The 26565-nt window shown below is 41.4% G+C and overlaps 2 protein-coding genes across 2 annotated transcripts in view; one reads left to right on the forward strand and one right to left on the reverse strand.

Annotated features, from left to right (window-relative positions):
• Positions 1-26565, forward strand: part of LOC129034608 (uncharacterized) — a 97811-nt gene that overhangs the window by 9254 nt on the left and 61992 nt on the right. The window contains exon 3 of the mRNA XM_063664407.1: positions 4087-4255. The gene's annotated coding sequence lies outside the window, so the exon portion shown is untranslated. The remainder of the gene's footprint in view (positions 1-4086; positions 4256-26565) is intronic.
• Positions 9392-26565, reverse strand: part of FREM3 (FRAS1 related extracellular matrix 3) — a 125669-nt gene continuing 108495 nt past the window's right edge. Inside the window, 2 exon segments of the mRNA XM_054486057.1 lie at positions 9392-9633; positions 23327-23476. Coding sequence (XP_054342032.1) covers positions 9392-9633; positions 23327-23476 — 392 coding nt within the window.

The raw sequence follows: 26565 nt of genomic DNA on the forward strand, positions 1-26565 counted from the left end.
GCTTTATACATTTGGCTATATGTCTTTTTTCTCTTCTACAGCTGTCTAACCTGCTTCTTATTTGTCCCAAAGGAGGATATAGGGAAACTTTGGGTTCATGTTAATGCTCATAGGTAGATGTCAGCAGTGATACTTCTGGATTAGGTGAGGCTATCCATTTGACTTTTACACTTGAGCCCATCAGAAAGCTTTACTACAATATTAGTCCATTCTCATGCTACTAATGAAGACATACCTGAGACCGGGTAATTTATGAAGGAAGGGGTTTAATGGACTCACGATTCCATATGTCTGGGAAGGCCTGGCAATCATGGCAGAAGGCGAATGAGGAGCAAATTCATGTCTTACATGGCAACAGGCAAGAGAAATTGTGCAAGGGAACTCCCGTTTATAAAACCACCAGATCTTGTAAGACTTATTCACTGCCATGAGAATAGTTGGGGGAAACTGCCCCCATGATTTAATTATCTCCACCTGGCCCCATCCTTGACACATGAGGATTATTACAATTCATGGTGAGATGTGGGTGGGGACACAGGCAAACTGTATCATTCCACCCGTGGCCCCTCCCAAATCTCATGTCCTCACCTTTCAAAACCAATCATGCCTTACCAACAGTCCCCCAAAGTCTTAACTCACTTCAGCATTAACTCAAAAGTCCACAGTCCAAAGTAATCACCCTTGACACATGGGATTACTACAATCCAAGGTGAGATTTGAGTGGGAACACAGCCAATCCATATCAACTACCAACATTAAATCACTTTAAAAAAGGTGCCAAGAAATCTGATACTTTGCTTTACATTTAAAAGAAGAGGATAAGAAGTCTAAAAAGGCTTTAGGAAAAGTCTTTCAAATCACCCTCCATTAGGTGGAGTAAGCACTGGGCTAGCTAGCAGTCAGGAGAATAGAGTCATAGTCTCAGCCATATCACAGCCAATGTGATGCTGGGAAAAATAATTTGCTGAAATGGAACAGGAGCTCATCTTTTTATTTTTATTTATTTATTTTTTTTTGAGAGAGGGTCTCATCCAGGCTGGCTGGAGTGCAATGGCACAATCATAGCTCACTGCAGTCTTGAACTCCCAGGCTCAAGAGATACTCTTGCCTTAGCCTCCCAAGTAGCCAGGACTACAGGTGTGCACCATCACACTCAGCTAATTTTTAAGTTTTTTTGTAGAGAAAGGGTCTTGCTTTGTAGCCCTGGCTGTTATTGAACTCCTGGCTTCAAGCCATCCTTCTCCCTTGGCCTCCCAAGGTGCTGGGATTACAAGTGTGATTCACAACACTCAGCTAGGAGCTCATCATTTTAAAGCACTTTTGCTTGTACATTTCAGTTGAATCAACTCAAGCCTCAGTTTCCTCAGGTTCCATGATTCTTTGTATAACTCTATACTTATCAGCTATGAGTATAAGCACATCAACAAATCACACGTACTTCAATTCATGCTTTTATGGCAAGATGTGGAAGAATGTAAAATTAGGAGTCAGGTGATGTGGGCTCAAATCTTAGCTCCACCCCTTGATACCTGAACAACTTAGGAGTATTTTTGTTTCTATTATGGGATATTAATAAGCACCTCACATTGGACTAACGACGATTGAATGGGAAAAGGATATGAAAGCATCTTGTAAATTCCAAGTAAGGAAACTGTTGAAAGTGAATATGATGGTATCTAAAGCTCCATTGAAATTTCAGATGTGGAGCTGCCTCTTCAATTAGTTGATTTATCTGGAGTTCATTCACATTTACACTCACATTTAGGATTGCTCTAAGCCTTTAATGGATTATTCTGTCCCCAGTTAATGAGTATGGATTGCTGCTCTGCTCCAGCTGTCCCCCATCATCCATCCCCATCAGTACTCCTGTCAGAAGCATACCTGGCCATCAGTGCCAAAGAAGCCACTGGAGCACACTCAGTCAGCAGTTTGGGCATGTCATAATATCTGCTGAATTCACAGGGGCAGGCCTCCAGGTGAGGTTCTAGTGAAAGCAAAGGGTGCCAGCAGGTCTTAGGGAGGCACTGCACTGTTTGTGGGGGGCGGGGGGATGGCTCTGCCTGGGCACTTCCAGGTGCTCGGCGTGCTTTGTGGTGAAGCCATCCTTGGTGTGGAGCTTGCTGTCACCAGAAGATTGGAGCACTGCGTTTGCCCACATGGGAGGAATTTCAAATATACTTAGTGTCTGCCCAAGAGAAGGAAGTTCAGGTATACTTAGTGTCTACCATGGCCTGCCATCAGGGCTGAGAGGGAGCTCAAAATTGGCAAGAGGCCATGTGGACATGACAGGCAGCATTCCTGGAACCCAGGGAGACAGCGTGCATAGGGCAGAGCTTGGGGATGGGGTGACTGGGTCCTACTTGTATCTTCAGTTCTTCCAGTGGCCTGAGGCATGGCCCTGAGGTTCCCCTTCTCCTTGCAGAGAATGCATGCTTGTGCCTTTTGTCTTGTGGTAACACCTATCATTCATGTGCGGTATTATCACAATGATTTTGATTAAATTGAGGTAAACAGCGTCATCAGGCCCCATATATTGAATCTTGGCTGAGAAAGGCTCAGCTCCCACTGTGTCAGACAGATGAGGCTGACAGAAACCTGGGAGAACAGATGCTAATGAAAACAGGGACTGGCCATTCCAGGAAAATAAGAATAAAACAAGGAATAGTAATTACAGTTTGCTGAGTGCCTAGTGAACGCTAGTGTATATATATCATCATATTGATTCTCAATAATCCTATGAAGGAGATAGTCTCACTTTGCAGGTGAAAAACTGAGTCATTGACACAATTATCTCTGTAAATTATTGACTTCTATATTATAAGGGAAAAAGGCTTGGAATAAATTGATTAATGATAATCAATTACTGATTTTTGAGATATCAATGTACTTCTCTCAAATAATTCCTTGTTCAAATGTGGCCTAATTTCTTTTGCTTCAACAAGATGAAAACATATGGAGCTGTTCCTTCAATGGTTGTGCTTAGGAGACTCTGATGAGATTTCTTTTAGTCCTTGGAAGATGTAATTGTGGACATAAAAAAATCATAAACACACACACATGCACACATGCATACAACACATATTTAGTGAAATTATTTCATACTTGTTAACTATTACGTTAAAAAAATACAATACATTTTTAATTATTCAGAATGGCCTAAGAAAAGAAAGAAGTGGAAGCTCAAGTATACTTAGTGTCTACCATGGCCAGAGAGCTGGGGAGAGCTGAGGCAGGGTCTGGACCCAGTGAAAAACATTCATTAGGGCTAAAAGTCATTACACAGAGTTTGCACTGATCTGGTCCTAGCACAGGCTTCCTCCTCACTGGGAGCCCCACCTCACTCAGCTCTGAACTGGGCCCTTTAAGCATGCTCTCTCACCAGTGGGGTGTTCTATCTTAGAAAAGGTTGCTGTCGACCTCACTCAGTGACACTAGGAGCGCATTCTGTGGGGGGATGTGCCTATACCTTTGCTTTAACATTCTTTGAATAAGTGTAAGAGTTGCTTAATTTCAAAGTTCTTCCTCAGTTAATATATTTCTTGTAGCATTATGTCTATTTAAGTTAAGCACTTCTGTTCAAAACAGATACATTTACAATTCAAGATACCTCTTAATATGCATATTATATATTATGTAATATATTAAAATATACATGAGATATATATTGATTCTGATATTGTAAGAGCAATAAAAATTATTGTCCATAAGAAGGTACTTATGGATCTTACAGTACTTAGGGGACATCATATTTGGTTTTTATAAGGCACAATACAATATTGAGGACCAGAGTGACCTGGAAAGAACTGGAACTTTAGAATGAGACAAATCCAATGTGATAAAATGGTCATGCTTAATCCAGGGAAGTATATCTATATGATTTTTATTATATTTTATTACATTTAAAATATTTAAAATGTACGAAATTAATGGGGGTGTGGTAGAGAAGGTAAGCTCTTGTGATGATTCACAACTCCTATCATATTTTTTTCTTGTGATGCTCCATTGTAGAATTAAAGAACATGGCTTTGTGAAAAGTCCGACATATTTGTGCTTGCTCTGAATTAAAATTCATTTGATCTATTGTAGTATCAAGATATGCCATAATACCGAGAATGGAGGAGTCTGAGGCCCTGGTCCATCAACTGACAGTATGAACTTCATGTCAAGAAGTGAGATTGGTGAATAAGTGAAGACAAAAGGAAAATTGGAGATACAGCTGGATGTATGAACCCTGCTCTGAAAACACTCTTTAACGGTATAAGGATTCTTATTAACAAATTTTATTTGTTCTTTATCTGATCATTATTTTATTTTGATTTATAGAGGAATATATAGAGGGGGATATCTACCTATAGAGACACACACATTTTTGTGTGTATATATAAATATATATGTATGTGTATGTGTGTGTGTATATATATGTGTGTGTGTGTGTGTGTGTGTGTGTATTCTCTAGTCATGCTCCAAATTTGGAGTCTTTTTCTATAGTCTTGAGATTACTAGTGTGATACTGTGATATAATAAGAAATATCATTTAAGGTCTTTGTCCCTGATTCCTGTCATAGAGCTAGTAAAACCTTTGGAATTCTGAGTGATAGAAGAAAGCGGAGAGTCTTTTGCTATTCCTAATAGGCCCCTGTTAACCATATATGAGTTTATGCTAATGAGGTGGCTCTTAAAGGATGGGCTGCTTGCCAGAGGAACCAACCATGTGATTACAGGGTTGGAAATTTCAGTCCCACTTCCCAACCTCGAGGGAGGCAAGAAGAGCTGGAGATTAAGTCAATCACTAATGACCGATGATTTAATAAATCATGCCTATAAAATGGAGTCGCCATAAAAACCCTAAATGACAGGGTTTGGAGAGGTTCCAAGTCAGTGAATGCATCCACATGGTAGGAGGGTGGTGCATCCCAAACTCCAGGGGACAGAAGCACCTGTGCTCAGGACCCTTTGGGACCTTGCCCTATGTCTCTCTTCATCTGGCTGTTCATTTCTTTTCTTCTTTTTTTCTTTTTTTGAGATGGACTCTTGCTCTGTCACACAGGCTGGAGTGCAATGGCACAATGTTGGCTCACTGCAACCTCTGCCTCCTGGGTTCAAATGATTCTCTTGCCTCAGCATCCCGCAGAGCTGGGATTACAGGCACGTGCCACCACACCCGGCTAATTTTTGTATTTTTACTAGAGACGGAGTTTCACCGTGTTGGCCAGGCTGGTCTCAAATTCCTGACCTCAAGTGGTCTACCCACCTTTGCCTCCCAAAGTTCTGGGATTACAGGTGTAAGACATTGAGTCTGGCCCATCTGGCTGTTCATTTCTATCTATTATAATATCCTTTATAATAAACCAGTAATAGTAAAAGTGTTTCCCTGAGTTCTGTGCTGTTATTGCAAATTATCAAACCTGAGAGGTGGTTATGGGCACTTCCAATTTGTAGCCAAGTTGTTCAGAAGTATGGTGTCTGAAGTGGGAGCAGTCTTAAGGGACTGAGCCCTTCACCTGTGGGGTCTGATGCTAACTCCAGGTAGGAATGGTAGGGTACCCAGTTGGTATCCCAAGGGTGGGAGAATTGGTTCTTGGTGTGGGAAGAACCCACACATTTCATGTAAGAAATGTTGTGAGTAGAGGAATAGAATCATAGTTTTGTCTTTGTTTTGTTGTTGTTTTTGTTTTGCTTTGTTTGTTTTGTTTTGTTTTGTTTGAGACAGGGTCTTGCTCTGCTGCCCAGGCTGGAGTGCAGTGGCTCACTGCAGCCTCAAACTTCTGGGTTCAAGTAATCCTCTCACCTCAGCCTCCCAAGTAGCTGGGACTACAGGCTTGGGCCATCACACCTGGCTAATTTTTTGTTTTCTGTAGGGACAGGGTCTCACCATGTTGCCCTGGCTTGTCTCAAACTCCTGGGCTCACACAGTCTTCTCGCATTGGCCTCCCAATGTGCCGAGATTACACCAGCGATGTTGAGCCACCATGCCCAGCCGAGGAACAGTTTTTATTTCATTAGATTTCTTAATACTTACATTATTGGTAGATTAGGCTAATGCTGGACTGCCTACAGCTTCTTTCCAAACATAAGTCTACTAAAGCCTCAGGTTGGAATTCCCACTGCTTTCAGGACATTGTGTATCTGCTCATGCTGCTTCCAAGTATTACCTCTGTCAGATGGACTGCGTTATGTCTTCAGGACAGGGCCTTGAATCTCTACAGAAAGATCCCCTCACAGCAGACACTGAGTGTCAGCCTCTGTCTGTATTCCCTGAGCGTGCTTTCTAGTGTTCTTCATTTTAGTTCGTTGCCAATACCAGCAAACTCTCCCGATCTCTCCGTGCCTGTGGCACTAGCTTCCTGTGGCTGCTGTGACAAATTACTATAAACCTGATGGCTTAAAAAACAGAAATTTACTTTCTCCTAGTTCTTGAGTTTAGAAGTCCAAAATCAGTATTACTGGGACAAAGCCTAGTTGTTGGCAGGGCTGTGCTGCCTCCAGCAGGAGAATCTACTTCTTGCCTGCCAGCTTCCAATGGCTGCTGGCCTTCCGTGGCTTGTAGCCCCATTACTCCAATCTCTGCCTTTCATAGTCACATTGCATCCTTCTCTTCTGTATGTAACCTCTATCTCACGTCCTTTTATGAGGACTCTTGTGATTATATTTAGGGCCCATTCAGGATAATCTTCCTATCTTAAGATCCTTAATTACATGTGCAAAGATGCCTTTTCTATATAAGGTAAAATCCATAGGTTCCAGAGATTAGGACAAGTCAGTGCTAAATATTCCTGCAGGGACCCTATGAGACTTCATCACAAATTGTGATAACAATAACAGAATGAGGTCATTATAATCTGTTTAACTTCCTCAATTTCATAAATAGCAACAACTTGCTAATGAGCACATATATTTACCGACATAACTTTAGAGTACGTTTACAAAATAAATGACTGATAATCTCATTACCCTAATAGAAAGTTATTACCATTTCCAGGCATTTTTTTTAGTCTTTTCTATATGTTTAAGGATTGGAATAGCCATATGGTCATGGATACTCTAGAAAGTTATTACCATTTCCAGGCATTTTTTTTAGTCTTTTCTATATGTTTAAGGATTGGAATAGCCATATGGTCATGGATACTCTAGAATTCATACTATTCTATCAAGTAGATATCCTATAATTCAGTTAACCATTTCCTGAGTATTGGGCATTTAGGCTGCTTATAATTATTTATTATTATAAATAAGGTTAGGAGCAGCAACATTCTGCTGCCTTAGTGACAAACAAATTTTTGAATGCTTAGCTGGCAGAAAGCCAGCTGTGGAATCATCAGTGTTGGGTTGCTCCCCATAGTTCACTGTCTCCTGGGCTGAGCCCTGGTGGGTACGGCAGTTCACCAAGGACCTATGGCTGGTGTCTCTGCTCCAGTAAATGATGGCCCTTAGCTGCCTTTTTCATTCACCCTGTCAGTGGAGCCCTTAAATTGGGCCCTGGGTACTGAAATAAAATATACAACAACTTTCCATTTAAAGTTTACACAAGAACAGCAACATCTAGTGTATCTCCATTACACTTTCCAGCTCTGAGAAAACGAAAGTATTAAGTGAGAAAAAAATACTTAATATTTTTTTCTATAAAAATGTTAGCATAGGGAAGAGTATATAAGGGATGACAAATAAGCCCAATTTTCCATAGTGTGCAATTCTATTCCTGGTAGGAAATCAGGCATTTTTTCACTCTTTCAGGGCACTAGATTACTTTCATTAATGAACTGTAGAATATGCTATAAGTCATAACTAGAATACACCAGGTTTTATCCTAAAAAATATAATTTTGCTTCTCTGGCACATCTTAATGGGTAGAAACTGGGAATGAAACAGACTTTATAAAAAGCACTGTTTGTGAGATCCTCCCCTCAAAAATATGAATGCCTAAACACTGCATTCATCTGAATGTACCTAAGTAACAAAAAAAATACAATGAGAGAGAATAAGAGTGATTTTCTGAAAAACACTGAAAGACTGGAATTAATTTCGAGTTCAAAACAGATTCCTCCATAATGCTGACAATGTGTATTTCCTCTGGGCACACAGGTACTCAGCAGGGAATTCAGTTGTTGCTTCATTTGGGGCCCAAACCAGGGGATCTGTGGGGTCTCTTAGGTATATCTGAGAGTTATCTTGGTCCATGTATAGTTTTTCTATTACTTTTCTTCTAACATGTGTGAAGGGGACATATCTCTTTGACTTGAAGAAGAAGCCCAATAACTATTGGTTGAATTTGAGTTTAAAAGAATTTTGCCCCTGGTGATTGGGCAAATTGCAAGGTGAGGGAGGGTGATTTTCTGTTGCTAGATATGCACTTAGACAGGAATCAAACAGAACTGGAAGAGATCTTAACAGAAATTGAGTCCAAATTTCTCATTTTACAGAGGGAGAAGTGAGGTCAAGAGTTATTAGGTAGTTTAGAAAAATATTTCCTCTGGTTGGGAAAATGAAAGTCTAGCAAAGAAGCAAAACCTGGGCTAACAGTAGACAAGGGCTTCTTGGCCTATATATGCAGACTATATCACAGTCAAGAGCCTTTTTATCCCTATTCAATATTTGGAAAAAATGCATCTGGGAATGGTTTCTATTATACACTATGTTGGCTTGAGAATAAGTTAATGTCTGAAACACAAATTTTAAAAAAAGATTTGCATAAGAAATACCTAAAAAGTAATGATGGGGCACAAACATGTGGTTTCAAAATAATTTGGAAACTTTGATTTATGTGGTATTAGCCACGGCTATATATACTGTCAATTTAACATTAGTTAAGAACTAACTGGGCAGCTTGTGAACTATGCAAATCTTCAACTCTTCTTTCTTCTCCTTTCCACTACTTGCATGTTCATCATTTTACTGTTTATTATCCTTTTTTTTTTTTTTAACAAAAGAGTGCAAAGGAATAAAGAGTTGAAAAATTTCCCTACCAAGTAGTTCTGATAAAGACTTGTGAAGAAAAATTGAAGAATTCGCTAAAGGAACTTTACATATGGAGAGAGAGAGTTGAAAAGTGTTTCATATGCAGCATCAATCAGTAAAGAGAGGTTAATCCTTTGATCTTAACTTTTGATTTAATTGATCACAGTGGATTTCTTACTTGCTTCAGAAACAAAGTAAAACAAAATAGAAAAAGAACATGAACACAGTCTAATTATTTGTGGGCTCAGTGTTTTCTAGGTATATATATTTCTATCTCCATGCAGTCATATAAATTACATTTCCACATATCACCAGAATATAACACCAGTGACAGTACAATATCACTGATATCCCAGAATTGCTAAGATCTATAAACAGTAGAGTTTCGTTCTGTTGTTAGGAGACATATCTTGGCTGTTTTTTTCCCTCTTAAAGTCTTTCAATCAAAGGAGCTACAAGCACTCTGCTTACAGTCAGTGATGGTGTCCTCGATGAAAACAGTAGTTTTATTTGGTTCTCCGAGCACTGCACCCATAGGCATCTGAAGAAGTAATTCAAACTTTTCTGGGCCTTCCAAGGTAGGCTGTCCCAGGTCATCAAGGATGGTCACTCTGAATGTCTGCATGCACACGCCTGGAGCAAAGTCCAGATTTCGGCTGATACCAACATAATCTGTTCCAGCTAGTGAAAAAGGAAACGGCACTAGTGAGACAGCAGGATTTGTCATAAGTTTTCCTTCAGAGAAAAATGAGAGCTCTCACCAACTCTGCGGCATTCTCCTTTGTACCCAACACTCTCAGGATCATATATTTTGGGTTTGATCCCCAGAAGGGGGAACTTCCATATTCTACCAAATGCCTTGTAGTCCCTTGTGCCATACCCACGTGCCATCCTCACCAGGGCTTTACACATCTAGACCAGGCACATCACCTTCCAACTACTTCCACCAAGATTCTGCCAATTTATTGAAGTATCTCTGAAGGTAGCTTCAATTTGAAATGAAAGGATTTGCCTTTTTAATTTTTTAACCTTGAAGATAAATGTAATACATTTTATTTTGATTAGGTTTCACTCATTCACTTTTGCCAGACATCTGTTTTAATCTCACAACATTCTGCTCAATTTTATGAAGCCATGAAGTTCTGCCATTCTCTTGGTTGTTATTAATCATTTTTTCAAGCTGGTCCACCTCACCATACAGCTTCTTTGCGACTTATTTGGAAAGTCATCAAATGTAATGATCATAACATGATAATCAATGGAATTAAATAGAAACCCCTGAGTGATATAAATATAAAAATAAATCGAGGAACAGAATATTTATATTGTCTCAAGGTACTCCTCCATAAAATATTAATTGCAAAGGAAAAAGGGAATATAATGAGGAACCCTGGCAGATACTACCTTACCCAACTGATCAAAGTTAACACCACCAGTAATGGGATAAATGGAAACTGTGTGCCATTTGACAGAATACAATGAGAGAATAGTATCATCTTTGTGATAGTCCTGCTAAAGATGTATTACCTGAATCTAATTATGAAAAACCATCAGACAAACCCAAATTTGGAAGACATTCTATATAGTATAATAACTGGGTTGTAATCTTCAAAAGCATCAAGGTGTTGAGAGGACTGTTGTAGATTGAAGAAAACAAAAGCAGACATGACAGCTAAATATAATGCATGATTTAGAACTGGATTCTTTTGCTGTAAAGAATGATTTGAGGCAACTGGTGAAATTTGAATGAGGTCTGAGTAGATTATGGAAGTGTATCAAGTTAATTTCTCAGTTTATGCGTCTTTTGTGGTTATACAAGAGAATGTCTTTGAAGGAATTACATTGTAAGTTTTTGGAGACATGGTTCCAAACTTACTCTCAATAGTTGACAAAAAAAAAAAGCATCTCACTCTACTTGTTACTCTTCTGTAACTTTGAGATTACTCCGAAAAATTTTCTAAAAGGCACCAAATAGTGACATTAAGAAAACAAAACAAAGCCGGGCCCGGTGGATCATGCCTGTAATCCCAGCACTTTGGGAGGCCGACGCGAGCAGATCACTTGAGGCCAGGAGTTTGAGACCAGCCTGGCCAACATGGTGAAACCCATTTCTACTGAAAGTACAAAAATTAGCAGGGTATGGTGGTGAGTGCCTGTAGTCACAGCTACTTGGGAGGCTGAGGCTCAAGAATCAATTGAACCTGGGAAGCAGAGGTTTCAGTAAGCTGAGATCATGCCACTGTACTCCAGCCTGGGTGACAGAGCGAGAGCCTGTCTCAAAACCAAAAACAAAAACAAGGTTATAGTGAAAATTACTAAGGCAGGAGAGTAATGGATAAGGTTTTGTATCTCATGGACTTTGACTCAAATCTTGGTTTATTGCTTACTTGTACTAATTCTTTAACTTCTTTGAGTCTCAGTTTCTTTTCTTCAACTGCAGAATGGGGATAATGATAGCTATCTTATAAGGTTTATTGTGAAGATTATAGATAGTAGAGCAAGGATGCTAACACAGTATCTGGCAAATAGTAGGCATTAAGAACACAGAAGTTATAATAATTATTAATGTAACAAGTAATACCTTATACATATATACATAAGATTAATATAGTTAACTAACCTGAGCAGATGTCAAATATTTACTAGGTTCAATAGATTAGCAAGTATAAACCTTACTTCTACAACTCTACTTGTTAAACCCATGAATCACAACCCCAAGCATGAACATTACTTTTATTATTTCATCCCTACCAGACAGCTAGCAGAGGCGTCATTACTTTTATGCAAAGAGGTTTATCTAAAGGAATCTAAATTTCTCTTTCAAACCTCAAGCAAAGAAGTCCACCTAACCAAATGGATTTATTCACTCTTGGTTTCATGGATACATACAGAGTGAGAAATGACCCTGTCTGAAAACTTAAAAAAGAATGAAAAAACGGGGAGGGGAGTGCCAAGATGGCTAACTAGAAGCAGCTAGTATGTGCTGCTCTCAGAGAGGACAGAGAGTGGTGAATAAACACACAAGCTCTTCAGCTGGATTTTCTAGGTGGACAGGTTGAGATTCATCAAGGAAGCAACATGACCCACAGAGAACATAGAAGAGTGAGACAGGACGGCTGCCCACCTAGGACTGGGGCAAAGCCAGGGGAGGATCCCCACCATGGGCAAATGGTGAGTGCGACCCTCCTGGGACCCACAGTTCTTCCATGAACCTTTGCAACCCTGGGCTCTGGAAATCCCCCGTGACCACCCCTACCACTGGCGCCTCCAGACAGACACAGGGAACTGTGTGGAGACTGGGCAGAGCTAAGGCTTAGGCATGCATGGGGTCCCAGAGGCTTTGGACCACTGGGAACCCTGGTACCAGCATCTGGAGCTCCTGCTGCCTCACATGCCCCCAGGATAGGGGCTGAATTCACAGAGCTGAAGAGCAGATGGACTGCACAACTTGTCTCCACTGAACTTGGTAAACAAAGCCCACTGGCCTGGGACCCCAGCATGGCCACCTGAGCTTGCAGGCTAGTAGCAGCCCTGCACTTCTCTGGGATGGAGATCCCAGTGGTAGCAGGCAGGCCTGTCAGTTTTGCTGGTCTGCAGCTCTGGCCCCTGCAGTCTTCAGGCTCTGGAGGGAGCAAAAAGATGGAGAACTAATATAACCCCCAGCACAGCACAGCTGCCTTATGGAGAAATAGACTGTTTTCCCCATGAGTCCTGCCTCTGCTACCTCTTACTGGGCAGGGCCTCCCGACCTGGGACACCAGTCACCCCAGCCCCACCTAGGCTCTTGGCTGGTAGCAGCTCTGCACTTCCTTGGGATAGAGCTCCCAGAAGTAGCAGTGCCACCATTTTTGGGCTCCACAACCCCTGCTCCTGCTGAGCTCAGGCTTGGGAGGGAGCAAAGAGATTCAGGACTAACTCAGGCCTCCAGCCCAGTGCAGCAGCCTTGTAGAAAACTGCCAAGACTGTTCTCCATGCGGAGTCCCTGCCGCTGTTATCCTTACTGGGTATGGCCTCTTGATCTGGGAACCCAGCACAGCCATCTTGTCCCCATCTGAACCCTTTAGTCATTGGTGGCTCTGCATTTCTCTGGGGAGGAAATCCCAGAGACAATGCAAAACCTGTCTGCCATTGCAGCTGCAGTGGTACTGCCCTTACTGCCCTCAGGCTGGGGAAGGAACAAAGGGCTGGTCAAGTCACTGACACCTCCAGCATGCCACAAACACCATACGAAGAGGAGCTCAGTTTCTGTTTCCTGTGAGCCTCTACTGTTCACCAGGCAGGGCCCCCAGCTCAGGACTGCAGAGCAGTTGCCCTGCCCCTGGCTGAGTATTCCCACTGGTAGTGGCTCTGTGTCTTCCTGGGCTGGAGCTCCCAGAGGCAACTGACAGCCTCTCTGCCACTGCCACTGCAGTGGTTCTGCCAGTGCTGCCCTCAGACTGGGAAAGGAACAAAGAGTCTGAGGTCTTTACTCTCACCTCTACTGTGCCAGTTGCCATATGGAGAAGAGCCAAGTCTCTCTTCCCTCTGAGCCCCCAACCCCCTGCTCTTCACCAAACAGGGCTCCTGGCTCAAGACCACAGCACAGCTGCACCACCTCCTGGCTGAACATTTCCATTGGCAGTGGCTCTGCATTTCTCTGGGGTGGAGCTCCCAGAGTTCCTCTGTTACTGCCACTGTAGTGGTACTGCCCTTGCTGCCTCCAGAGAAGAAAAGGAACAAAGATTCTGAGTGCTTTACTCACACCTCCAGCTCTTAGCTGCCCTAAGGAGAAGAGGCCAGTCTGTCCTCCCTGTGAGCATCCTGCCCCCACTGCCTATCACTAGGCAGGCCCTCCCCAGTCCCCCAAGCTTGGGCTCACAATGCAGCTACTCTGATTGGTAGTGGCTCTGTGTTTCTCTGGGGTGGAACTCCAAGAGACAAGTCGAAAGCCCTTTGCCATTAACACTGCTAAGGTCCCTGTCCTCGTTGCCCCCAAGCTGGAGAGGGAGTGTAAAGCCTGAGCTTGCCTCAGGGCTGTGGTGTATAGCTTAGGAGTGCAAAGCCAAGATCTGCAGCCAGCACTCAGGTAATAGAGGAGCCCACACTGTTAGAGTGCTGAGAGGGAAGATGGCTGCAAATGCACAGAGGAGCCATGTGGCTGAGTAAGAGCCTGCCTACCAGCCATTACACTTACACGCCATCTACTAGATCACAGCCCAAACTTCAAAACCAAAAATACTTTGCATATAACACCCTGTGAAATCAAGGACAAGAATTCAGCTACATGTGAAGACCCTGAACAAAGGCTTGGCCCTCTGAAAACGTCCAGAAACAAAGTCAATTGACTATATTAAAATTACATCACAGTTAAAGGAATATCAGCCCACACAGATGAGAAAGAACTAGCATAAGAACTCTGGCAATTCAAAAAGCCATAGTGTCTTCCTTCCTCCAAATGACTGCACTAGTTCCTCAGCAGTGGTTCTTAACCAGGCTGAAATGACTGAAATAACAGACATAGAATTCAAAATATGGATAGGAATAAAGATCATCGAGATTCAGGTGAAAGTCAAAACCAATCCAAGGAATCTAGGGATAACAATAAAATGATATAATAACTGAAAGATGAAATGAAGAAAGAACCAACAGATCTGATAGAGCTGAAAACACTACAAGAATTTCATAATATGATTGAAAATATTTATTATTTTTAAATTAATTAATTTACTTTTTTTTTTTTTTTCTGAGATGGTGTTGAGCTCTGTCACCCAGGCTGGAATGTATGGCTCACTGCAGCCTCAACCTCCTGGGCTCAGGTGCTCTTCCCACCTCAGTCTTACAGGTAGCTTGGACTACAGGTGCACACCACCATGCCTGGCTAATTTTTTTGTATTTTTTGAAGAGATGGGGTTTTGCCATGTTGCCCACGTTGGACTCAAGCAATCCACCTGCCTAGGCCTCCAAAAGTGCTAGGATTACAGATGAGAGCCACTGTGCCGGGCTAATTGCAAGTATTAGCAACAGAATTGACCAAGCTGAGGAAAGAATCTCATAGCTAAAAGGTTCTCTGAACGAACACAATCAAAAATAAAGAGAAAAGAATAAAAAAGAATGTGCAAAACTTCTTAGAAATATGGGATTATGTAAAGAGACCAAATCTATGACTCATTGGCATCCCTGAAAGACAGGGAGAGAAACCAAACAACTTGGAAAATAGATTTGAAGATACTGTCCGTGCATATTTCCCCAACTTCACTAGAGAGGCCAAAATTCAAATTCAGGAAATGCAGGGAACCCTTCAAGATACTGTATAAGACAACTATCCCTAAGACACATAGTCATCAGACTCTCCAAGGTTGACATGAAAGAAAAAAATATTAAAGGCAGCTAAAGAGAAGAGAAAGGCAGCAAAGAGAACCTCATCAGGCTAACAGCATATCTTTCAGCAGAAACTCTACAGGCCAGAAGAGATTAGGGGCCTTTATTAAGCATTATTAAAAAAAAAAATCTCAACCAAGAATTTTATATCCAGCCAAACTAAGCTTCATCAAAAAAGGAGAAATAAGATCTTTATCAGACAAGCAAATGTTAAGGGCATTACCACCAGATCTGCCTTACAAGATGTTTTTAAAGGAGCACTAAATATGGAAATGAAAGACCATTATGGCCACCACAAAAACACACTTAAGTACGTAGACCATTGACACTATAAAGCAACTACACAATTGAGTCTGCATAATAAACTGCTAACGACAAGATGACAGCATTAAATCTTCACATATCAAATATTAACCTTTAATGAAAACAGGCTAAATGACCCAATTAAAAGGCCACAGAGTTGCAAGTTAGATAAAGAAGAAAGATCCAACCATATGCTGTCTTCAAAAGACCCATCTCACATGCAATGACAGTCATAGGTTCAAAGTAAAGGGATGGAGAAAAATCTACCAAACAAATGGAAAACAAAAAAAGCAGGGGTTGCTATTCTAATTTCAGACAAAACAGACTTTAAGCCAACAATGATAAAAAAGACAAAGACAGGCATTATATAATCATAAAGGGTTTAATTCAACAAGAAGACTTAACTATCCTGAATATTTATGTGCCCAACAGAGGAGTATCCTCATTCATAAAACAAGTCCTTAAAGACCTATGAAGAGACTTAGATAACCATACAATAATAATGGGAGACTTCAACACCCTATTGACAGTATTAGACAGACCATCAAGGCAGAAAAGTAATGAAGATATTTGGGACCCAAATTTGACACTTAACCAAATGGGGACCTAATAGACATTTATAGAACTCTCCACCCAAAACCAACAGAATATACATTCTTCTCTTCTGCACATACACATACTCTAAAATTGACTACACCATTGGCCATAAAAATTATTAGCAAATTCAAAAAATTCAGAAGTATACCAACCACACTCTCAGATTATATAACAATAAAAATAGAAACCAATACCATGAAGATCACTCAAAACCATACAATTACATGGAAATTAAACAGCCTGCTCCTGAATGACTTCTGGGTAAACAATGTAATTAAGGCAGAAATCAAGAAATTTTTTGAAACTAATGAGAACAAAGATACAACATACCAGAACTTCTGGGACACAGCTAAAGCAGTATTAAGAGGAAAGTTTATAGTGCTAAATGCTCACATTGAAAAGTTAGAAAGATATAAAATTAACAACCTACCACCACACCAAAAGGTCACAACTGCAAATAAGAAAATGTGGGCATCAATGTACTTGGAAATGTCCTTTTCTTTTCCTATTGGGTCCTGTTCTTTTTCTGATACAGCACCTGACAGGTACTCTAGAGGAGATGGTATCTAGAATTGTGCCATGCTGTCAGCTAGGCCTTGGTCATCCATGTCAGGAAATGCAAAGGTGAGAGCAGGACATGAAGACATGCTGTTTGAAGCTAAGGCAAATGTCTGAGTCTGAAGTGAAAACCTCCTACACTTCAAAGGTCTGATATGTGATGAGATTCTTCCACGAGTTGGGACTTGCTTGGCCATTATGGGGGTAATTTCATCTGAAATATTGTTTATGAGCAGCTTTAGGTATCTATAAATATTCTGAACTTTGGAAAAATTAATTTGAGCCCATGACAAGCAAGTGGGTAATAAATGAATCATAAAGGCTGCTGTTTGAATAATGTACTTATTTTGTAACCAGCAGAAGTCATTACGTATACAAACCATCTACATGCTGAAGCCAGAGAAACTTTCATTCAGAGTCCATCAACAAAGACTAAGCACGCTTACACTTAACAGACTAGACCCCACCATAAACATGTATCATGATAATGATATATTCTTTTTTTTTTTTTTTTCTTTTATTATTATTATTATTATTATCATTATTATACTTTAGGTTTTATGGTACATGTGCGCAATGTGCAGGTAAGTTACATATGTATACATGTGCCATGCTGGTGCGCTGCACCCACCAACTCGTCATCTAGCATTAGGTATATCTCCCAATGCTATCCCTCCCCCCTCCCCCCACCCCACAACAGTCCCCAAAGTGTGATGTTCCCCTTCCTGTGTCCATGTGTTCTCATTGTTCAATTCCCACCTATGAGTGAGAATATGCGGTGTTTGGTTTTTTGTTCTTGCGATAGTTTACTGAGAATGATGATTTCCAGTTTCATCCATGTCCCTACAAAGGACGTGAACTCATCATTTTTTATGGCTGCATAGTATTCCATGGTGTATATGTGCCACATTTTCTTAATCCAGTCTATCATTGTTGGACATTTGGGTTGGTTCCAAGTCTTTGCTATTGTGAATAATGCGGCAATAAACATACGTGTGCATGTGTCTTTATAGCAGCATGATTTATAGTCCTTTGGGTATATACCCAGTAATGGGATGGCTGGGTCGAATGGAATTTCTAGTTCTAGATCCCTGAGGAATCGCCACACTGACTTCCACAAGGGTTGAACTAGTTTACAGTCCCACCAACAGTGTAAAAGTGTTCCTATTTCTCCACATCCTCTCCAGCACCTGTTGTTTCCTGACTTTTTAATGATTGCCATTCTAACTGGTGTGAGATGGTATCTCATTGTGGTTTTGATTTGCATTTCTCTGATGGCCAGTGATGGTGAGCATTTTTTCATGTGTTTTTTGGCTGCATAAATGTCTTCTTTTGAGAAGTGTCTGTTCATGTCCTTCGCCCACTTGTTGAAGGGGTTGTTTGTTTTTTTCTTGTAAATTTGTTGGAGTTCATTGTAGATTCTGGATATTAGCCCTTTGTCAGATGAGTAGGTTGTGAAAATTTTCTCCCATTTTGTAGGTTGCCTGTTCACTCTGATGGTAGTTTCCTTTGCTGTGCAAAAGCTCTTTAGTTTAATTAGATCCCATTTGTCAATTTTGGCTTTTGTTGCCATTGCTTTTGGTGTTTTAGACATGAAGTCCTTGCCCATGCCTATGTCCTGAATGGTAATGCCTAGGTTTTCTTCTAGGGTTTTTATGGTTTTAGGTCTAACATTTAAGTCTTTAATCCATCTTGAATTGATTTTTGTATAAGGTGTAAGGAAGGGATCCAGTTTCAGCTTTCTACATATGGCTAGCCAGTTTTCCCAGCACCATTTATTAAATAGGGAATCCTTTCCCCATTTCTTGTTTTTGTCAGGTTTGTCAAAGATCAGATACTTGTAGATATGTGGCGTTATTTCTGACGGCTCTGTTCTGTTCCATTGATCTATATCTCTGTTTTGGTACCAGTACCATGCTGTTTTGGTTACTGTAGCCTTGTAGTATAGTTTGAAGTCAGGTAGTGTGATGCCTCCAGCTTTGTTCTTTTGGCTTAGGATTGACTTGGCGATGCGGGCTCTTTTTTGGTTCCATATGAACTTTAAAGTAGTTTTTTCCAATTCTGTGAAGAAAGTCATTGGTAGCTTGATGGGGATGGCATTGAATCTGTAAATTACCTTGGGAAGGATGGCCATTTTCATGATATTGATTCTTCCTACCCATGAGCATGGAATGTTCTTCCATTTGTTTGTATCCTCTTTTATTTCCTTGAGCAGTGGTTTGTAGTTCTCCTTGAAGAGGTCTTTCACATCCCTTGTAAGTTGGATTCCTAGGTATTTTATTCTCTTTGAAGCAATTGTGAATGGGAGTTCACTCATGATTTGGCTCTCTGTTTGTCTGTTATTGATGTATAAGAATGCTTGTGATTTTTGCACATTGATTTTGTATCCTGAGACTTTGCTGAAGTTGCTTATCAGCTTAAGGAGATTTTGGGCTGAGACAATGGGGTTTTCTAGATATACTATCATGTCATCTGCAAACAAGGACAATTTGACTTCCTCTTTTCCTAATTGAATACCCTTGATTTCCTTCTCCTGCCTAATTGCCCTGGCCAGAACTTCCAACACTATGTTGAATAGAAGTGGCGAGAGAGGGCATCCCTGTCTTGTGCCAGTTTTCAAAGGGAATGCTTCCAGTTTTTGCCCATTCAGTACGATATTGGCTGTGGGTTTGTCATAAATAGCTCTTATTATTTTGAGATACGTCCCATCAATTCCTAATTTATTGAGAGTTTTTAGCATGAAGGGTTGTTGAATTTTGTCAAAGGCCTTTTCTGCATCTATTGAGATAATCATGTGGTTTTTGTCTTTGGTTCTGTTTATATGCTGGATTACATTTATTGATTTGCGTATATTGAACCAGCCTTGCATCCCAGGGATGAAGCCCGCTTGATCATGGTGGATAAGCTTTTTGATGTGCTGCTGGATTCTGTTTGCCAGTATCTTATTGAGGATTTTTGCATCAATGTTCATCAAGGATATTGGTCTAAAATTCTCTTTTTTTGTTGTGTCTCTGCCAGGCTTTGGTATCAGGATGATGCTGGCCTCATAAAATGAGTTAGGGAGGATTCCCTCTTTTTCTATTGATTGGAATAGTTTCAGAAGGAATGGTACCAGCTCCTCCTTGTACCTCTGGTAGAATTCGGCTGTGAACCCATCTGGTCCTGGACTTTTTTTGGTTGGTAAGCTATTGATTATTGCCACAATTTCAGCTCCTGTTATTGGTCTATTCAGAGATTCAACTTCTTCCTGGTTTAGTCTTGGGAGGGTGTATGTGTTGAGGAATTTATCCATTTCTTCTAGATTTTCTAGTTTATTTGCATAGAGGTGTTTGTAATATTCTCTGATGGTAGTTTGTATTTCTGTGGGATCAGTGGTGATATCCCCTTTATCATTTTTTATTGCATCTATTTGATTCTTCTCTCTTTTTTTCTTTATTAATCTTGCTAGCGGTCTATCAATTTTGTTGATCCTTTCAAAAAACCAGCTCCTGGATTCATTTATTTTTTGAAGGGTTTTTTGTGTCTCTATTTCCTTCAGTTCTGCTCTGATTTTAGTTATTTCTTGCCTTCTGCTAGCTTTTGAATGTGTTTGCTCTTGCTTTTCTAGTTCTTTTAATTGTGATGTTAGGGTGTCAATTTTGGATCTTTCCTGCTTTCTCTTGTGGGCATTTAGTGCTATAAATTTCCCTCTACACACTGCTTTGAATGCATCCCAGAGATTCTGATATGTTGTGTCTTTGTTCTCGTTGGTTTCAAAGAACATCTTTATTTCTGCCTTCATTTCGTTATGTACCCAGTAGTCATTCAGGAGCAGGTTGTTCAGTTTCCACGTAGTTGAGCGGTTTTGAGTGAGATTCTTAATCCTGAGTTCTAGCTTGATTGCACTGTGATCTGAGAGACAGTTTGTTACAATTTCTGTTCTTTTACATTTATTGAGGAGATCTTTACTTCCAAGTATATGGTCAATTTTGGAATAGGTGTGGTGTGGTGCTGAAAAAAATGTATATTCTGTTGATTTGGGGTGGAGAGTTCTGTAGATGTCTATTAGGTCTGCTTGGTGCAGAGCTGAGTTCAATTCCTGGGTATCCTTGTTGACTTTCTGTCTCGTTGATCTGTCTAATGTTGACAGTGGGGTGTTAAAGTCTCCCATTATTAATGTGTGGGAGTCTAAGTCTCTTTGTAGGTCACTCAGGACTTGCTTTATGAATCTGGGTGCTCCTGTATTGGGTGCATATATATTTAGGATAGTTAGCTCTTCTTGTTGAATTAATCCCTTTACCATTATGTAATGGCCTTCTTTGTCTCTTTTGATCTTTGTTAGTTTAAAGTCTGTTTTATCAGAGACTAGGATTGCAACCCCTGCCTTTTTTTGTTTTCCATTTGCTTGGTAGATCTTCCTCCATCCTTTTATTTTGAGCCTATGTGTGTCTCTGCACGTGAGATGGGTTTCCTGAATACAGCACACTGATGGATCTTGAGTCTTTATCCAATTTGCCAGTCTGTGTCTTTTAATTGGAGCATTTAGTCCATTTACATTTAAAGTTAATATTGTTATGTGTGAATCTGATCCTGTCATTATGATGTTAGCTGGATATTTTTCTCGTTAGTTGATGCAGTCTCTTCCTAGTCTCGATGGTCTTTACATTTCGGTATGATTTTGCAGTGGCTGGTACCGGTTGTGCCTTTCCATGTTTAGCGCTTCCTTCAGGAGCTCTTTTAGGGCAGGCCTGGTGGTGACAAAATCTCTCAGCATTTGCTTCTCTGTAAAGTATTTTATTTCTCCTTCACTTATGAAGCTTAGTTTGGCAGGATATGAAATTCTGGGTTGAAAATTCTTTTCTTTAAGAATGTTGAATATTGGCCCCCACTCTCTTCTGGCTTGTAGGGTTTCTGCCGAGAGATCCGCTGTTAGTCTGATGGGCTTCCCTTTGATGGTAACCCGACCTTTCTCTCTGGCTGCCCTTAACATTTTTTCCTTCATTTCAACTTTGGTGAATCTGACAATTATGTGTCTTGGAGTTGCTCTTCTCGAGGAGTATCTTTGTGGCATTCTCTGTATTTCCTGAATCTGAATGTTGGCCTGCCTTGCTAGATTGGGGAAGTTCTCCTGGATAATATCCTGCAGAGTGTTTTCCAACTTGTTTCCATTCTCCCCGTCACTTTCAGGTACACCAATCAGACGTAGATTTGGTCTTTTCACATAGTCCCACATTTCTTGGAGGCTTTGCTCGTTTCTTTTTATTCTTTTTTCTCTAAACTTCTCTTCTCGCTTCATTTCATTCATTTCATCTTCCAGGGCTGATACCCTTTCTTCCATTTGGTCGCATCGGCTCCTGAGGCTTCTGCATTCTTCACGTAGTTCTCGAGCCTTGGTTTTCAGCTCCATCAGCTCCTTTAAGCACTTCTCTGTATTGGTTATTCTAGTTATACATTCTTCTAAATTTTTTTCAAAGTTTTCAACTTCTTTGCCTTTGGTTTGAATATCCTCCCGTAGCTCGGAGTAATTTGATCGTCTGAAGCCTTCTTCTCTCAGCTCGTCAAAGTCATTCTCCGTCCAGCTTTGTTCCGTTGCTGGTGAGGAACTGCGTTCCTTTGGAGGAGGAGAGGTACTCTGGTTTTTAGAGTTTCCAGTTTTTCTGCTCTGTTTTTTCCCCATCTTTGTGGTTTTATCTACTTTTGGTCTTTGATGATGGTGATGTACGATGGGTTTTTGGTGTGGATGTCCTTTCTGTTAGTTTTCCTTCTAACAGACAGAACCCTCAGCTGCAGGTCTGTTGGAGTACCTGGCCGGCCGTGTGAGGTGTCAGTCTGCCCCTGCTGGGGGATGCCTCCCAGTTAGGCTGCTCGGGGGTCAGGGGTCAGGAACCCACTTGAGGAGGCAGTCAGCAGGTTCTCAGATCTCCAGCTGCGTGCTGGGAGAACCACTGCTCTCCTCACAGCTGTCAGACAGGGACATTTAAGTCTGCAGAGGTTACTGCTGTCTTTTTGTTTGTCTGTGCCCTGCCCTCAGAGGTGGAGCCTACAGAGGCAGGCAGGCCTCCTTGAGCTGTGGTGGGCTCCACCCAGTTCAAGCTTCCAGGCTGCTTTGTTTACCTAAGCGAGCCTGGGCAATGGCGGGCGCCCCTCCCCCAGCCTCGCTGCCGACTTGCTGTTTGATCTCAGACTGCTGTGCTAGCAATCAGCGAGACTCCGTGGGCGTAGGACCCTCTGAGCCAGGTGCGGGCTATACTCTCCTGGGGCACCGTTTCCTAAGCCCGTCGGAAAAGCACAGTATTCGGGTGGGAGTGGCCCGATTTTCCAGGTGCCGTCTGTCACCCCTGGAAGGGGAACTCCCTGACCCCTTGCGCTTCCCGAGTGAGGCAATGCCTCGCCCCTGCTTCGGCTGGCGCACAGTGCGCTCACCCACTGACCTGCGCCCACTGTCTGGCACTCCCTAGTGAGGTGAACACGGTACCTCAGATGGAAATGCAGAAATCACCCATCTTCTGCGTCGCTCGCGCTGGGAGCTGTAGACCGGAGCTGTTCCTATTCCGATATATTCTTTAAGTGGCTCTCTCACCTTCTGCTGACTCCTGCTCTGACTTTCTGGAGTGCACAGCGATGGATGATGGTTGGGAAAGATCAGTGCCTCTTCTCCAAACACAAACCTCCACATAGCCAGCACTTTCACTGACGTGATATTCAGCATCCCCAAAGTGCAGGACAGGTTCTAGAGAGGCAAAAAAAGATAAACTAAGAATGCTTCAGCCTGCCTGGTATACTATCTCCTTTGGCCCTGTGTGAGCCTGGGCATTTGTCATAATTGTCAGACATGACAGATCCCATAGGTCTTGTTTTTTTATATAGCTCAGGGAGAACAAAAACAAAAACACACAAAAAGCTACATCAGAGTCACATACCATGACTTTGACTCCAGGAAATGCCATGAGATGAAGTCAGTTGAGATGCTATTCATTTTTTTGTTTTAAGAACTTTCCATTACATGGAAGAGATTTTCCTACTAGGGAAAATTGGCCAATCAGCTGTAACTCACGCAAGTCCGCTATTGTTTGGGAAAAGATGGTGGAGAAGTTAGAGAGGCTTTTTTTGGCAGGGAGAAAATTGCTCTTCCTGTGGAGGGACAGTTGAGCCAGAATTCTGCGTTTGATCACTATGGCTGTGTCTTTTCTTAGGGCATTTGCTGATTACAGGGACAGATGGAAATCCTGGGGCAGTGAATGAGGGGGAGGAGAGATCCTGTTAGCTGAGATGCCAGAAGAACTTCTGCAAGAGGCCAAGAAGTGACTCCATAGAAAAAGAAGGCTTGAAGGAGAACAACCAGCACAGACACCAGGCTTCAGCGGTGGGTGGAAGGGAATTGTACATCTTCTAAAAGGAGGAAGAGGTTGACAATGCGAATGTTACTTTGGCCAAGCAAATACACCTATCCATACCCTGTTCGCTCTGTTCTAAAAGGTAGCTATGAACTTAGGTGATTATTTAAAGCATATACAAGGCTTAGCTGTAACAATACCTACTATATGTACTGTCATGAAAAAGGTTTTGAGATGAATACTTTTGTTGGCTGTGACATCTGGAGGCAAAAAACGTAAATATTAGGAAGCAGATTCACCATGGAGGAACAACCCCTTGAGGTTGTCTAACGGAAAATTAGTTATGGAGATGACACCTTTGCAAATATATTGCAATGCACCAGGAGCATATCTGAAGTTAAATTCAAATTTTTGGAGGCTAGGAATCAGATTTAGTAAATACTATTTGCTTCAAGATGTATTTTAGTTGATCTTTTAACTGCTGAGGGAGTAGTAGTAGTAGTAAAACTGCAAGACCTCTCCCAATCTGATCTGAGTTGATTTTTTCTGGAATCATCTGGTGCCATACCCCACTCTGTGGCTTGTGTCCCGGTTATGCCAAACAGCTCCCAATACACTGAACACAGCATGCATTTGTGAGCCTCCATCTTTGTTGGTGATGTTCTCTGAGTTGGAATGTGCCAATTTGGCAAATGCCTACTCATTTTTTTAAGACTTTGATAAAGAGTTGCCTTCTCTGGGAAGCCATATTTATTTCCTCAATAAATAATCATTCTTCACTCTGTGCTTCCCTAACATTTCAAATAGTTCTATAACTGTAGTGATGGAACACACTTGCAATTTGCTCACCTCAGGCATACAGCAGGCAGGTGGCCTGCACTCAGAAAAGGGTGGTGGGGTCATTCTTTCTTTTCTTTTTAATAAACATGTAGTAATTCTACGTATTTATGGGGTACATAGTGGTGTTTTGATATATTTATGGCATAGTGATCAGGTCAGGGTAATGCACATATCCCATTCTTTCTTCTCTTACCAAGAACTTTCTCCTCATTATTGTTAATGGGTGTTTCTGATGCCTCCACGGTTGGGACAGGAAAGAAGGAGGATAGGCAGGAGTAGCAGGAAAGTTCTTTCTTGAACACTTTCATGGATGTCAGTACTCTTTGGTTTTGGAAGATGGAAGAAAAGCTGATTCTGTTTATCATGGGAACTTTTGCAGGTTCTTTGGAGATCTCTCACTCCCAGAGTTGGGTATCTCTTATCTGCAGTTCTCTTGATGAGGATGAAACAGCTATATTCTGGCTGATCACTTAATCATTCCTCAACCTATTTAGCATTTGGAAGTACCTCTATTCAGCCCTCTAGATGGCACCTTTGGACAAGACCTAAGACAAGATCATTCTGGCTCACTCTTGTATGCATGGCTCACATGTGGTCCATGGCAACCTTCCTGCATCCTCTGCCTTGATAAACTCTAGGAATACTGCTTAACCCCAAGGCAGTCCCTCTCTTTTGTTTATCCACCAAAGCAGCCAACCAGTTTATCTCCCACATTCAGATTTTCCAGGCAGAGCCAGATCCCAGTTCATTGTGTTCTCCACATTGCAGGTGGCACACATCGTACTGCCCAAATGGTCTCCTTCGAGCCCCCTCTCTTGATTTAGCACCTCTTTAAAATGCAAAAATGTTAAAGTTACCATTCTAACATGCTGTCCTGTGTATTTTATTATGATGATGATGATTATTATACTTTAAGTTTTAGCGTACATGTGCACAACGTGCAGGTTTGTTACATATGTATACATGTGCCATGTTGGTGTGCTGTACCCATTAACTCGTCATTTAGCATTAGGTATATCTCCTAATGCTATCCCTCCCCCATCCCCCCACCACACAACAGGCCCTGATGTGTGATGTTCCCCTTCCTGTGTCCATGTATTCTCATTGTTCAATTCCCACCTATGAGTGAGAACATGCGGTGTTTGATTTTCTGTCCTTGCGATAGTTTGCTGAGAATGATGGTTTCCAGCTTCATCCATGTCCCTACAATGGACATGAACTCATCATTTTTTATGGCTGCATAGTATTCCATGGTGTATATGTGCCACATTTTCTTAATCCAGTCTATCATTGTCTATCATTTGGGTTGGTTCCAAGTCTTTGCTATTGTGAATAGTGCCGCAATAAACATACGTGTGCATATGTCTTTATAGCAGCATGATTTATAATCCTTTGGGTATATACCCAGTAATGGGATGGCTAGGTCAAATGGTATTTCTAGTTCTAGATCCCTGAGGAATTGCCACACTGACTTCCACAATGGTTGAACTAGTTTACAGTCCCACCAACAGTGTAAAAGTGTTCCCATTTCTCCACATCCTCTCTAGCACCTGTTGTTTCCTGACTTTTTAATGATCGCCATACTAACTGGTGTGAGATGGTATCTCATTGTGGTTTTGATTTGCATTTCTCTGATGGCCAGTGA

This window comes from Pongo pygmaeus, chromosome 3, assembly GCF_028885625.2.
Source record: "Pongo pygmaeus isolate AG05252 chromosome 3, NHGRI_mPonPyg2-v2.0_pri, whole genome shotgun sequence".
Lineage (NCBI taxonomy): Eukaryota > Metazoa > Chordata > Mammalia > Primates > Hominidae > Pongo > Pongo pygmaeus.